The sequence below is a fragment of the Budorcas taxicolor genome, chromosome 2, assembly GCF_023091745.1.
Source record: "Budorcas taxicolor isolate Tak-1 chromosome 2, Takin1.1, whole genome shotgun sequence".
In the NCBI taxonomy this organism is placed as follows: Eukaryota; Metazoa; Chordata; class Mammalia; order Artiodactyla; family Bovidae; genus Budorcas; species Budorcas taxicolor.
Window position 1 is genome coordinate 108,554,674 of NC_068911.1, and position 15,045 is coordinate 108,569,718.

The following is a 15,045-nucleotide window of genomic DNA, read 5'->3' on the forward strand; positions in this document are numbered from 1 at the left end:
TCCCTAGGATGCCTGTGTGTGCAGAGAATGGTTCTAGGGCTCCTGGAGGAGCAGACCTGCTCTCCTCTCTCTCACATACACATGCTCTTATCCATGGGGCCCATTCAGAAATGGGAAGGTGGATAACTTATTGAAACTTTTCTCCAAGAATTTAGAGTGTGACTTTCTGCCCCAAGGTATAAATGATAGGAATCATTTATCTCATTTCCCTTTGGGCACTTGGTGAGATCTTTGTAGCGAAAAAATGGGGGTGGGGATTGTTAACTGAAACAAAATGTGTGCCTGAACTTAGGTTTATATGGGGAATATCATTAGTATTTTTCTTCTACTCTGCCAGAAATGTAGGTTCATAGTTCTTGGAATTCAGTATGTCCTTGAAAAGTTTGATCAGAAATTTTCCTATTGATTGCCCTTCAAATAGTCAAGAAAGTTTTATCCTTAAAGACCCTCATTATTTCTCACATTATTGTGACCCTGACAAGGGTTCTTGACCTCCTTAATCAATAGAAATTGATCAGAGGTCAGACAGGAAATTCAGGCAAGGCGTTATGGGGGCCAGAGCTTGGAGAAGCAACAGGTTCTCTTCCTCACTCACTCCCAGATCGGGGAGGTAAGCTGGTTCCTCATATTTGGTGAAGGTAGAGGGGGGAGGTAAGCTGGTTTCTTGTATTTGGTGAAGGTAGAGGTGTGTCCAGGAGTCCAGTGGAGGGGTGGCTTGGGTGGTTTACCCACTGCTTTGGTGGTGGTATGTTCAGGGGGCATGCAGTGACCCGCTTTTGCTCCCTGCTCCTCAGAAGTGGCAGCTGGGTTTTTTGGTCTCTTTGTATCTTGTTGTCCATGATTTGCTTCAGTTGCACATGCACCCAGTTATTTTTAGTCCCTTATAGTTTCTTTGTATTTTGTTGCTGGAGGAGATGTTTTTCCAGCAAGCCTTTCTGCAAAGGGTCTCAGGTCCAGCCTGTTTCAATAGGTGATTCCTTTTCTAGCAGTAGAGGCAGTGTTTTATAGCTGATGGTAAATACAGAGGCACAAGTTCTAGCAAATGAGATTTTAGCTACATAAATATTCATTGCTATTTTGCAAATATAGAAATACCTGTGTGGTTGTATTTGAACTTAACAGCAAGGGCACAGTGGGCATGTTTTCCAGACTGCTTGAGCCTCAGGTTGCCAGGGAAGCCAGGTGTCACTGCATCAAGAGCACTCAGACTGTGGACCGGGGTGCTCCAGGGGCCCTACAACTTTTTCAAGAATTCAGAGTTCAAAACTGTTTATAAGAATACTGATATGTCATTTGTCTTTTTCACTCTCATGGGTGTATAGTGGTTTGCCAGAGGCTACTCAGTGTATAACACTGCAACATCCTGAATACAGAAGTAGTTATGGGAATCCAGATGTCGTTTTTTGTTAGGCAGACATGGAAGGCATTAGCAAAACTATAAAACACTGCCATTCTTTTTATTAATTTTAGTTTTGTATATAGTTGTATTTTATAATTACATATTGTTTATAATGAAATTATTTTTTCAAATAGATTAGTATATGTAGTATACATATTATACTATAAATTAATATATATTTAAAGCCTGTTTTAATTTTGAATATGGGAAACACTGGTAGGTATAACCTACATAAATTAAAGCACTTTGGAGTCCTCAAATTTTTTTCAGAGTGTAAAAAGTTTCTAAAAAATTTTGAGAATCATTGCTCTGTGTCCTGTTGATGATAGTAATACCTAACTCATGGGCTTGAAGTTGCGATATTTTATGTATTTAGAACTGTGGTTGACATACTAACTTTTCAATAAATATTAACTGTTAATATTATTTTTTATAATTGTGATATGGTATATTGGAATGGAAAAGGCTGAAGAAGTCAATTGAGTTTCTCTGAAAAAAAAAAAAAAAAAAAAAACCTGGATAGCATCATTGTCTCCTTGGCAAAACTTCGAACTGAAGTCCAGTATCATCACCTGCAAAACTTAAGGAATTTAATAGTGCAATCAAGATCTGTAATAGACATTCTTAAGAACTAAAATACTTGTGGAAAGAGACCTGTTTTTCTATATGACTTGCTGCTAAACAATGAAATTTGGAAAATAATTTTCTTAGAAATAGGAGAATGCACCTATTCGTTTAAAGGCAGATAAATTCTATTTTTTGAAAAAATCATTACCTCACATTTATTTTAAAACCCAACTTTTAAGTAAGCAACACTTTTTAATACCCAGCACTCATGTTATGCTCATGCACCTTATGACACACGTGTGCCTAGGTGTGCTCTCTGTGTGTCATACCCTGAGCTCTCTATTTCCCTGTGCCTAATATCAGGCCAGGCCTAGAGTAAACTCACATTAAATGTGTGCCGAATGAATTAGTATTTCCATCACTGGATTGCTATATATAATCAGCAGAACATTCCAAGTAAATTAAAATAGGGAAAGATATATACATTATATAATACATAAAATAACTGAGTTTAAATACTTTAAAATATAGGAATTTATCCTCACAACCAAAACGAACATGAAGGTACAGTTTGGTGGGATATTAGAAGATTCTTAAATATCATAGTATCTTTCCTACAGTTAAGGAAATGGACTTTAGGTTTGTAAGCTGCTCAGTAATATTGTTTTAAAAATACATATGTGAACATGCTTAGTTGTTATACTTTATTTTTCTAGAAGAGTCCAATAGAAGTAACACAGATTAGCTGGCAATTTGGTGGAAATACAGAGTACTTACTGTATTGATAGCTTGCTGGATGTACATTTCGATCTGCACCTTTCAAATGTGTTGTGTATATAGCCAGTTTGGGTGTGATGAGACTTACAATAAGTAGAAGTAATTCTCCACACTCACACTGAATATCAACCAGTGCTGCCCCTTCCTTCAGGGCAGTGTCACAGGGGTACCATCTGCGTGGTGGAGAGCAAGCCTGGACAGCGGCATCATTCCTGCGCATTCAGGATGGATAGGGCTTCCTTGCAAATGGCAGCAGAACACCACTGACAGGGCTGCCTGCCCCACTGCTGCAACAGATGGCTGTTCGGTGCCCTGAAGTTTGAGGTCTCCACACATCAAAAACTGAATATAGTCCCGCTTTGCAAGCTGCTGTCTCTTTGGGGAACATTTTTCTAAACATCCAAACCTTGCAGGTCTTTTCTGGATTTTACAAATGCCAACATCCTGTTGATATTGATATCATTGTAGACAATCTTTCTGTGGCTTAACTTGCAGGTGTATCAGTAGTATTCTGAAGGTTCATGGTTCATGTAAATAATTTTGTTGTTGTTTGTTACAGTCTTTAGATGAGATTGTCTGGGGCTGCAATGAAGGATTTAGAAACCTGGGACTAATTCAGTATTTGGGTATAAACTTGAATAAAAATGTAGCTCTGTTTCATCCTTCTTGGAAAGAAAAGTTCTCTTTGCATTTAACTGAAGGACAAGTGAGTGTTGTGATCTCTTTTGTTTTATTGATTGTTTATTTTTTATATCCTTCTTTTATCCCTGTTCTATAAATAAGGGGCCACAGCTCTTGATAAAATATCTCTGGACATTTGTCTTGTAATCATAAAGTCAGTATCCTCTTCATAATGGGTTACTAGCTTTGCCACAAACATAAAACAAAACAGAGATGCATTGCAAAAGCACAGTTGTCCATTTTTAGCAGATAAGCTAAGGCCTTTAAACAGGAACCAGAGTATTTGGGAGTGGGTTTAATTTGCCTTGGGTAGCCTGCAAGTTAAGGATTCTTTATTTCTTATACAAAGCTGTTTTTAAGAACCCTGAATTTACATGAAAAAGATGCTGGTCCCAGTTGGTTCCATACATATACTGGGACCATGGGAATTTGAAGATATGGCTTGCCAAGGGGCAGCTACACCAAGGGCAAATGAGAGTACAGTTAAAAAAAAAAAAACAATTTAAGTTTTAATACTTTAAGTTCATAATTTGAACCCAGAAATATTAACATCTAGAAATCCTAAGAATTTTATCATAGATCATTTCACCCATTCAACAACTCCATTAGTTTCTTAATTTTAATTTAAAAAAAAGACAATCCTTCTTTCATACACACAAAAAATACAATTTCTGCTGGGAAAAACTCCTGCTGACATAAAGTGTACATACTTGAAATACCAAAAGCTTGAAAGATTTAGGGAATACAAAAATATGGAACCTGAAGACCCTTTTTGGTGAGTTTTAGCCTTGAAACCCTCTTTTCAAAGGAAATATGATTCAGAGCCTTACTATATGGAAATATGATTCAGAGCCTTACTACATGAGATAGCTCCTAGAACATAAAATTGGGGTTCCCTTGCTGTAGTTTGATTTAGCTGCCACTAGTCTTGCCAACCCACCCCATAGAAGACACTGGGCTTTTATTAGTAATATTTGTTCTAAGACGTTATATATATTGTCTTTCCTAAACAAATGATTTAGAGCATTACAGAGCATGGGCCCAAAGAGGCACTTGTATTTGTTTTTCATGAAAATTCTCCTTCACCACCAGGCTGCTTTGAATGAGAGTAGTTCCCATAAACTAGACTAAAGTGAGTTTCCAACTTGTAAATGAAGACAACCAGGGAGCAGGGCTAGGGATGGGAATTGTCTTTCCTGTGACTCAGACTACTTGGAGATTTTCTATGTTTGCATCACACAATTCCACATGGCTGTTTGAAAGTGGGCATATGTCTTCACATGTTGTTCACTTGCCAAGTCATGTTCAACTCTGTGGCACAGTAGACTGCAGCACACCAGGCTTTCGTGTCCATCAGTAACTCCCAGAGCTTGCTCAGACTCATGTCCATTGAGTCAGTGGTGCCATCCAACAATCTCATCCTCTGTAGTCTCCTTCTCCTCCTGCCTCCATCTTTTCCAGCATCAGGGTCTTTTCCAATGAGTCAGTTCTCACCAGTAGTCAAAGTACTGGAGCTTCAACATCAGTCCTTCCAATGAATATTCAGGACTGATTTTCTTTAGGATTGACTGGTTTGATCTCCTTGCAGTCCAAGGGACTCTCAAGAGTCTTCTCCAACTCCACAGTTCAAAAGCATCAATTTTTTGGTGTTGATCTTTCTTTATGGTCCAACTCTCACATCTATATGTGTCTACTGAAAAAAACCATAGCTTTGACTAGACAGAGCTTTCTCGGTAAAGTAATGTCTCTGCTTTTTAATATGCTGTCGAGGTTCAGTTCAGTTCAGTTCAGTCTCTCAGTTGTGTCCAACTCTTTGCGACCCCATGAATCGCAGCACGCCAGGCCTCCCTGTCCATCAACTCCCGGTGTTCACTTAAACTCACATCCATCAAGTCGGTGATGCCATCCAGCCATCTCATCCTCTGTCGTCCCCTTCTCCTGCTCCCAATCCCTCCCAGCATCAGGGTCTTTTCCGATGAGTCAACTCTTCACATGAGGTGGCCAAAGTACTGGAGTTTCAGCTTTAGCATCATTCCTTCCAATGAACACCCAGGGCTGATCTCCTTTAGAATGGACAGGTTGGATCTCCTTGCAGTCCAAGGGACTCTCCAGAGTCTTCTCCAACACCACAGTTCAAAAGCATCAATTCTTCGGAGCTCAGCCTTCTTGACAGTCCAACTCTCATGTCTATACATGACCACAGGAAAAACCATAGCCTTGACTAGACGGACCTTTGTTGGCAACGTAATGTCTCTGCTTTTGAATATGCTATATAGGTTAGTCATAGCTTTTCTTCCAGGAAGCAAGCATCTTTTAATTTCAGGGCTGCAGTCACCATCTGCAGTGATTTTGGAGCCTAAGAAATAAAGTCTGTCACTGTTTCCATTGTTTCTCCATCTATTTGTCATGAAGTGATGGGACCAAATGCCATGATCTTCGTTTTCTGAATGTTGAGCTTTAAGCCAACTTTTTCACTCTCCTCTTTCACTTTCATCAAGAGGCTCTTTAGTTCCTCTTCAATTTCTGGCATAAGGGTGGTATCATCTGCAGGTCTGAGGTTGTTGATATTTCTCTTGGCAATCTTGATTCCAGCTTGTGTTTCATCCAGCCCAGCATTTCGCATGAGGTACTCTGCATAAAAGTGAAGTAAGCAGGGTGACAGTATACAACCTTAACATACTTCTTTCCCAGTTTGCAGCCAGTCCAGTTTTCCATGTCCAGTCCTAACTGTTGCTTCTTGATGTGCATACAGATTTCTCAGGAGGCAGGTCAGGTGGTCTGGTATTCCCACCTCTTGAAGAATTTTCCACAGTTTGTTGTGATCTACACAGTCAAAGGCTTTAGCATAGTCAATAAAGTAGAAATAGATGTTTTTGTGGAACTCTCTTGCTTTTTTGATGATCCAGTGGATGTTGGCAATTTGATCTCTGGTTCCTCTGCCTTTTCTAAATCCAGCTTGAACATCTGGAAGTTCTCGGTTCAAGTATTGTTGAAGCCTGGCTTGGAGAATTTTGAGCATTACTTTGCTAGCGTCTGAGATGAGTGCAATTGTGCGGTAGTTTGAGCATTCTTTGGCATTGCCTTTCTTCGGGTTTGGAATGAAAACTGTCCTTTTCCATTCCTGTAGCCACTGCTGTTTTCCAAATTTGCTGGCATATTGAGTGCAGCACTTCCATAGCATCATCTTTTAGAATTTGAAATAACTCAGCTGAAATTCCATCACCTCCACTAAATTTGTTCGTAGCGATGCTTCCTAAGGCCCACTTGACTTCTCACTCCAGGATGCCTGACTCTAGCTGAGTGATCATACCAACGTGGTTATCTGGGTCATTAAGTTCTTTTCTATACAGTTCTTCTGTGTATTCTTGCCACCTCTTCTTAATATCCTCCGCTTCTGTTAGGTCCATACCATTTCTGTCCTTTATTGTGCCCATGTTTGTATGAAATTTTCCCTTGGTATCTCTAATTTTCTTGAAGAGATCTCTAGTCTTTCCCATTATATTGTTTTTCTGTATTTCTTTGCATTGATCACTTAGGAAGGTTTTCTTATTTAGAGGAAAAGATACACTAAAGTAACAATCAAGGGAAATATAATACAATATAGATTAGAGTGTCGACTAGAAGTTAAATGTTTCTGTATTCAGTACAAAGAGAAAGCAATGAGTTCAGGTACTGTTATAATAACTTATTTATCATCATAAGCATCAGAGTAGTTTCTGGGTTCTCTTTATTTAGTTTCATGGTGTTATATATTCCAGTGAGAAATAATTTATTGATTATTTTGGTAAAAATTTGGGGTGTGATATTAAGTTTTTGTGTCACATGAATGAGGTGTGTGTCATCTCCTGTAAGTGCTGTACAGAGTGTTTTGTAGTGTAGCAGTCTTTTATTACATTTATTCCCTAAGTATTTTATCTTATTATAAATAATTTAAATTTGATTGTCCAATTGTGTGATGCTTGTACATAAAAACACAATTGATTTTTGTATATTCATTTATATCACTGTGTATCACTATCACTGTACTCTATATTCACTGTATCACTGTGACTTCGCTAAATTTTGTATTGTTTTGTAAATTCCTTGGGATTTTCTGTTTGGAACATTATATTGTTTGTGAATACAGACAATTTTTGCCTCTTCCTATCTGATAAAAGTGGAAAAGAAATGGAAGCAGTGACAGATTTTATTTTCTTGGACTCTGAAATCACTGAGGATGGTGACCGCAACCATGAAATTAAAAGATGCTTGCTCCTTAGAAAGAAAGCTCTGATGAACCTAGACAGTGTATTATAAAGCAGAGACATCATTTGCCAACAAATGCCCATACAGTCGAAGCTATGTTTTTTCCAGTAGTCATGCATGGATGTGAGAGTTGGACCATAAAGAAGGCTGAGTGCTAAAGAATTGATGCTTTCTAATTGTGGTGCTGGAGAAGACTCTTGAGAGTCCCTTGGGCAACAATGAGATCAAACAAGTCAATCCTAAAGGAAATCAATGCTAAATATTCATTGGAAGGACTGTTGCTGAAGCTCCAGTACTTTGTCCACCTGATGCAAAGAGCCTGACTCATTGGAAAGGACCCTGATGCTGGGAAAGAACGAAAGCAAAAGGAGAAGGGGGCAACAAAACATGAGATGGTTAAATAGTATCACCAAATCAATGGCTAGGAATTTGAGCAAACTCCAGCAGATAATGGAGGACAGAGGAGCCTGGCATGCTACAGTCCATGGTCTGCAAAGAGTGAGACACTACTCAGCGACTAAACAGCAAAACCAAATTTGATAATTGTATCTTTAATTTCTTTTTCTTACTTTATCAAGCAGAGTTATGCCATCTTTGAACTTCAATAAGTGAAATAAATTAGGTGTATATTCATCTACATTTTCTTCTTTCACCCATTATTGTTTCACTGAAGTCTTGATTATTCCTTCTTAGTACTTTATGATATTTTAATGTGTAACTGTGTTCAGGTTTATCCATTCTACTGTTAATGGGTGTGTGCATTTGCAGTTTAATGGTGTTATGAGTAGTCTTTCTATGAAAAATATAGTACAGTGTGTTTTAGTAAACATATATATACAGTTCTGTTGGGTTTATACCTCAGAGTGGACTTACTGAGTCATAGACTACTAATGTAATCTTCTCCATTCTTTTGCGCTCATGAATACTTACCAAGTGTTTAATTTTCTTATTAAACCAGAAATCTGTCATAGTCTTGTTTCAGTTCTGTGCTCCTGCTCATCTGGACTTGGATCAGAAAACATGTGTGGGCTCTTTGCCTGGCTAACCTCAAAAAGGGACACATGACCCCATCTCTTTCTGGCTTCTTCCCACCTACTTTGTTGCCATCTCACAGATTATAAGCACAGGTCCTGCCCTTGGTTCCTAAAACTTTATCCCTCAAAAGTCTCCTGATTCTATGTTTCCTCCTTCTAGTTTGTGTCTTTAGGTGTTAATTCAGAGAGAGAAATATTCCTACTACAAAGTCAGTCTACTTTGTGTGAAAGCGGAAGTGTTAGTTGCTAGCTGTGTCTGATTCTTTTGCAATCCCATGGACTATATCCTGCCAGGCTCCTCTGTCTATGGAATTCTACAGGCAAGAAAACTGGAGTGGGTAGGCATTCCTTTCTGCAGGGGATCTTCCAACCCAGGTATTGAACCTGGGTCTCCCATATTGTAGGCAGATTCTTTACCAAATGAGCCACCAGGGAAGCCCATAACCAAACTAAAATGCATGGCTTCTTGACAGTCTTGAGCATTTCAAATACATAAATGGTTAGAGAAGGAGAAATCCTCACCCTGATCTTGGATTCAGGTTGCTTCCTTGCTGCTTGCATGTAGCTGATCCTGTGTAGAGGGAAAGCAGAGGGCTGAAATAGCTTTCAAATTGAAGGCAGCAGAGGATTTCAGGGAAGATCCTTGCTAGAGCTAAGACTTGAGAATTACTGGAAGAGTTCATTACCCCTACTTCGTCTATCAACTTTTTAAGAATAGTTGAAAAGTTGGCCAAAATGAAGATATCTGTCACCTTACAAAAGTGTTTTTAAAATTTTAGTTACTCTTAGTGAAATCAGAATTCCAATTATAAAGGATACAAAGCTCTTAGAAACAGTTCCCTTGTTGTGAATTAAAAAATAGTTAAATAATCTGATTTTCAATTTCACATTTTCATATTTCCTAGATCCTGAAAAATGATATGCAGAATTTTAAAGTAGGTTTTGAACTAAGGAAAACCTAAAATTTGGTTGTGATATTACTATTTACCAGCTGGGGGCTTCATATATTATTTAGCCTCTTAGCCTCATTTCTATATGTATGAAATGGAGATAATAAAGCCTATTAATATTATAGAGTTGTTGTCAGTCTCATATGAAATCAGGTAAAATGGCCAGCACTGTTCCTGTTATGTATCAAGCCTGCCAAGGATTTTCTGTTTTTATTTCAAGAATGGTACCAGGTTACATTTTGTTTGCTTTTCAAATTCAATTATCTACATAGGGCAACAAAAGAAATAAAAATAATTAAAACTATTTATGAGCAGAGTTGATACAGAAAGGAAAACTGAAATATTTTAGCTATGGAACATTTATAAGTGATACATGCTCATGAAGTTAAAGGGAAGCTTTGAGTTGGGATATAGCATTTATTTGGCTATTACAAAAATCCAAGGCAAAATATCTCTTTCATGACACACAGTGAAAACAATGCACTTGTGACCAATCACTTTAAATATTTATAGAAAGTTTAGTGGAGGAAGTGAGCTAAACCAAGGAGGGGGTTTTCCTGGAGACGGCAAAAGGATGTTTCAAAGCCATGCCAGTGTCCCTCTGCCCTGAGAAGGATGGTCAGCTAATCATGTACTTTTGCTTCTCCAGGGAGAAGTTGGCTGTGGCCCGACTGCAGAGAGAAGTTGCCCAGAGAAGAAATGAGGGGGCCATGGTAAGTCCTGGATGGTCTGTCCCAATTCCCAACCTCCCTTCCGGAGGTCTCTGGCTTGAAAGGCATTTTGTCTCACTAAGGATTTCAAAGGAAAATATTTGCTTGCAGCAAACTGAATGCTACATTGGTAAATAATATGTTTATAATGCAGTTTAAACAGATCTGCCGTTTGCTGAGAGAGCAGGAAATATTAATTGGGAAAAATAACTCTTTGAGGGCTCTAAGGAGGATGTTAAAATGTTCAAAAGTTTGTCAGCATTATTTCCTGAAGGTCTATTAGATGCCTAGGCTTCCAGCTGGGAGCACAGTGCCCCTAAAGGATCAATCTCAGATTCTCAGATAAGGAGAGTGCAATTTAATTCAAGCCTCTCAGTTCTACAAACCTGAACAACAACAACACAACAAAAAAAACCAAAAACCTCAGAAAGAAAACAAAAGAACACTCAGATGTTTGCTAATGTAATTGTCTTTTACCCTCTTCTTTCTCTGAGCTGTTTGCAGTGTATTTTCCCTGTCCATTTCAGTATGTGCTACTTAGGAAACTGATGTTTCCTTGTGTTTTGAATTGTACTAAAAATCAATATAGGTGTTTTGGTCCAGGCAACTTCATTTTATAGACTTCTTTGCCAAAGTATCTGCCTGTGTGTCCTTCTATAATCAGAGACGACTGTCGGGGGACCTGGAAAATGGACTTGTGTGGATTAACTGCTGCTGTTACCTCTGAGAAGAGAAATCTGACACCAGATTTTTTCCCCCTACTGATAACAAAACAGTGGCATGTGTTCAATTTCTCAGCCAAAGGTTTTTTAAAAAGAGAGAAGCCACACATTTTTAAACCCTGAAAGCTGCTTCCATTTGATTTCATGAGAGTTGGCAATTCATTTGCTGAAAAAAGTAAGAAACTTATAAAATAAGCTGGCCTTGAACTTCTCTCCAGAGGGCAGGCAAAGGTCTGGAAAAAGGCTGAATGTTCAGTGGGTTCTGGAAGTTTTGGTGGCCCTTGAACATACTTAGGGAGGTGATCACATTGCTTGCTCTGCTAGTGATCTCAAGGCAAAGAGAATCTTGACTGTTCAAACAATATGATCTCTGAACAATGATACAGGAATAAGTTGGAGAAAATGGAAGTTTAGTTACATGGTGAGTTGAAAATGTTCAATCTGGACTTATGCTGCATTGCACAATGTTTCTCAGCTAGGTCATTCTGTAATACTTCCATCTTTGTTCATGCTGGCTGCTGTTCAGCACTTCTTCAGCTATGTTCAAAGTGAAGGTGAAGCAGTGACAGCTTTTCTAGGACTATTTCTTCATCTTTAAAATGAGGAGGTTGGGATTGTGCGATTCCGTTAGCTTAGTGAATCGTGAATGAGCATTTGCTCATGTGACGTTTTTATAATGAGAAGGTTTTTCTGGTATATTATTTAAGCTCATAAGATCAGACCCCTAAATAATTTATCTTTCTGAATCTGACAGTGGATGAACCTGGGTTGAAATCATCTCAGATAACTGTCTAGTTTTTTTTTTGTAAAATGAAACCCCCTTTTAAAACATTATAGAGGTTATTGTTCAGTGTAGGAAATACCCAGAGAATCAGTTCAGTTCAGTCACTCAGTTGTGTCCGACTCTTTGCGACCCCATGGACTGCAGCACGCCACGCTTCCCTGTCCATTACCAACTCCTGGCGCGTACTCAGACTCATGTCCATTGAGTCAGTGATGCCATCCAACCATCTCATCCTCTGTCATCCCCTTCTCCTCCTGCCTTCAATCTATCCCAGTATCAGGGTTTTTTCCAGTGAGTCAGTTCTTCACATCAGGTGGCCAAAGTATTGGAGCTTCAGCATCAGTCCATCCAGTGAATATTCAGGACTGATTTCCTTTAGAATTGACTGGTTTGATATCCTTGCAGTCTGAGGGACTCTCAAGAGTCTTCTCCAACACCACAGTTCAAAAGCATCAGTTCTTCGGTGCTCAACTTTCTTTATAATCCAACTCTTACATCCATACATGACTACTGGAAAAATCATAGCTTTGACTAGCCGGGCCTTTGTTGGCAAAGTAATGTCTCTGCTTTTTAATATCCTGTCTAGATTGGTCATAGCTTTTCTTCCAAGGAGCAAGCGTCTTTTAATTTTAAGGCTTTAGTCACCATCTGCAGTGGTTTTGGAGCCCAACGAATAAAAGATCACTGATTGCTCAAAAGGCAACTTTGGAGAAATTACCTGTGATTTATTATTCTTATTTATATAATATTATTGAAAAATCACATTTATGTATTGATTGATGTAGCCAATAAGTTATGGAGCACCTAACCCTTATCCTACCCAGCTCTATATAGGCACTGGGGAAGTATTGGTGGGAAAACAAGCAAATAGGTACATTCTGAGAGCATACTTTCTAGTGGTTGGAGAACAGCAGTTTGATGGAATTACTGATAGATGGTAGAAGCTGCTATGAAAAAAACATCAGGGTAGAGGAAAGTAGCATGCCAGAGGATCAGTATGAGTGTTCTTAGTAGTGTATCACTGAAAAGTTAGCGTGTGAGCAACATTTGAGGAGGAAAAGGAGTGAACCATGATGGTATCTGCTGGGGGAGAATGTTCCTAGTGGGGAGGTGAGCAAGTACAAAGGCCTGGATTGCCTGAGGAACAGCATGGAGGAGCAGGGTGGCTAGAGGACAGTGAGGGAGAGGCTGATGGTAGAACAGGAATCAGAGAAGTGATGGAGGCAGAGGGGTACATCCTGAGCATTCCCAGAGATCCCCGGTTCATGCCCTGAGTGATGGGACCCATTGGCAGGCTTTGAGTGAGTGCCCTTATCCAATCTGATTTACTACTATTCATGTGATATTTCCCCCTTTCCATAGTTTATCACATCTCGATGCTTTAAAGACACCTAAGCCCTGATTTTTATTAATGTTCTTTATTTCACTTTTTCTCACTATTTCCCCCCTCTCCTTACCCAGTCAACCCCCTCTAAGTTTTCGACTTAATTATATGCTTCAGCTTTTCTGCTCCTAGGATTCATTTATTTCTGAAGTCCTGATTCTCTCAGTATCTGACAGCTCCTAAAACCAGGCAGTTCTATTAATCCTCTAAATTTAATTCTTGCTGTTACAAGTCCAGAACTTTTGTCACTTTTGTAGCAGAAATGAAGACAGTTCATTACAGCCAGATCACCTTACATTTTTAAAGAATAATACTTTTAGTATTCTGTGTTTTATCACATGAAAGGAAAAATGTTATGAAAAAAGTTACGTAAGTTGTATTTTCAAAAAATAGTATAATCAAGGGTGATAATTGTTTTTAAAATCAGTGAACCTCTAATAATTGAAGCAAACCTGTGAACTTGTTATAATGTAAAACATGCCCTTTTAAAAATTTGACTATGCAATTAATCTTTTTCCTTATGAGTTTTAAGGTAGTAACAAAGGCATCATTTTTGAGAGTTTGCTTTTATTTTTTACCACACTATTTATTTTGGAATAATTTTAGACTTCCATGATGTTGCACACCTACAGACCCTTCAACCAGCTTTCTAGTGTTAATACTTACATGACTATAGGATAATGATCAAAACTGAGACATTAACACTGACATGTTACTACTAAGTTCCAGATTCTATTGGAATATTACCAGTTTTTCCAATAATGTCCCCTTTCTGATTTAGGATTCATTTCAAGGTATTGCATTGCATGTATAAAGATTTCTTTCTGATGGCTGATTGACACATATGTGGAAATCAGAGGAATATAAACATGGGAATAAGGCAGGTCTGGATTCAAAGTACAGTTCCACCACTAGTTAGCTATGTAACTTGGACATATTACTTTATGGGTTTTTAACAATTCTGTCTGTGCTTTTGTTCTGTTAACTCAGGTCTTATTTGGCAAAGCTATCTTTCATCATATTAGATACTTCCTGTTTGTTTCTTTGTTCTTTATTCATTCTTCCATACAATAAATATTGCCATTGTTTTCACAACTACCTTTCATTATTTTTTCACAAACTGCTATAAGGTCATGTTCCTCTTTATTCTGGGAAGTTGTGTTTCCGCCTGTGTTCCCTATCTCTGACTCAATTTATTGCCAAATTGATTCTGTCTGTAAGACTTTGATGTCATTTTCAGTTCAGTTCAGTTCAGTCGCTCAGTCATGTCCAACTCTTTGCGACCTCATGAATCGCAGCACGCCAGGCCTCCCTGTCCATCACCAACTCCTGGAGTTCACTCAGACTCACATCCATCGAGTCCGTGATGCCATCCAGCCATCTCATCCTCTGTCGTCCCCTTCTCCTCCTGCTCCCAATCCCTCCCAGCATCAGAGTCTTTTCCAATGAGTCAACACTTCGCATGAGGTGGCCAAAGTACTGGAGTTTCAGCTTTAGCATCATTCCTTCTAAAGAAATCCCAGGGCTGATCTCCTTCAGAATGGATTGGTTGGATCTCCTTGCAGTCCAAGGGACTCTCAAGAGTCTTCTCCAACACCACAGTTCAAAAGCATCAATTCTTTGGCACTCAGCCTTCTTCACAGTGCAACTCTCACATCCATACATGACTACTGGAAGAACCATAGCCTTGACTAGATGGACCTTAGTCGGCAAAGGAGTGTCTCTGCTTTTGAATATGCTATCTAGGTTGGTCATAACTTTTCTTCCAAGGAGTAAGTGTCTTTTAATTTCA

General features: G+C 38.8%; 1 protein-coding gene across 1 annotated transcript in view; it reads left to right on the forward strand.

The window, feature by feature from the left end:
* The window catches only part of NCKAP5 (NCK associated protein 5), a 906,569-nt gene that overhangs the window by 354,997 nt on the left and 536,527 nt on the right, over nucleotides 1-15,045 (forward strand). Inside the window, exon 3 of the mRNA XM_052635984.1 lies at nucleotides 10,303-10,366. Within this exon, the coding sequence (XP_052491944.1) occupies nucleotides 10,303-10,366 (64 nt within the window). The remainder of the gene's footprint in view (nucleotides 1-10,302; nucleotides 10,367-15,045) is intronic.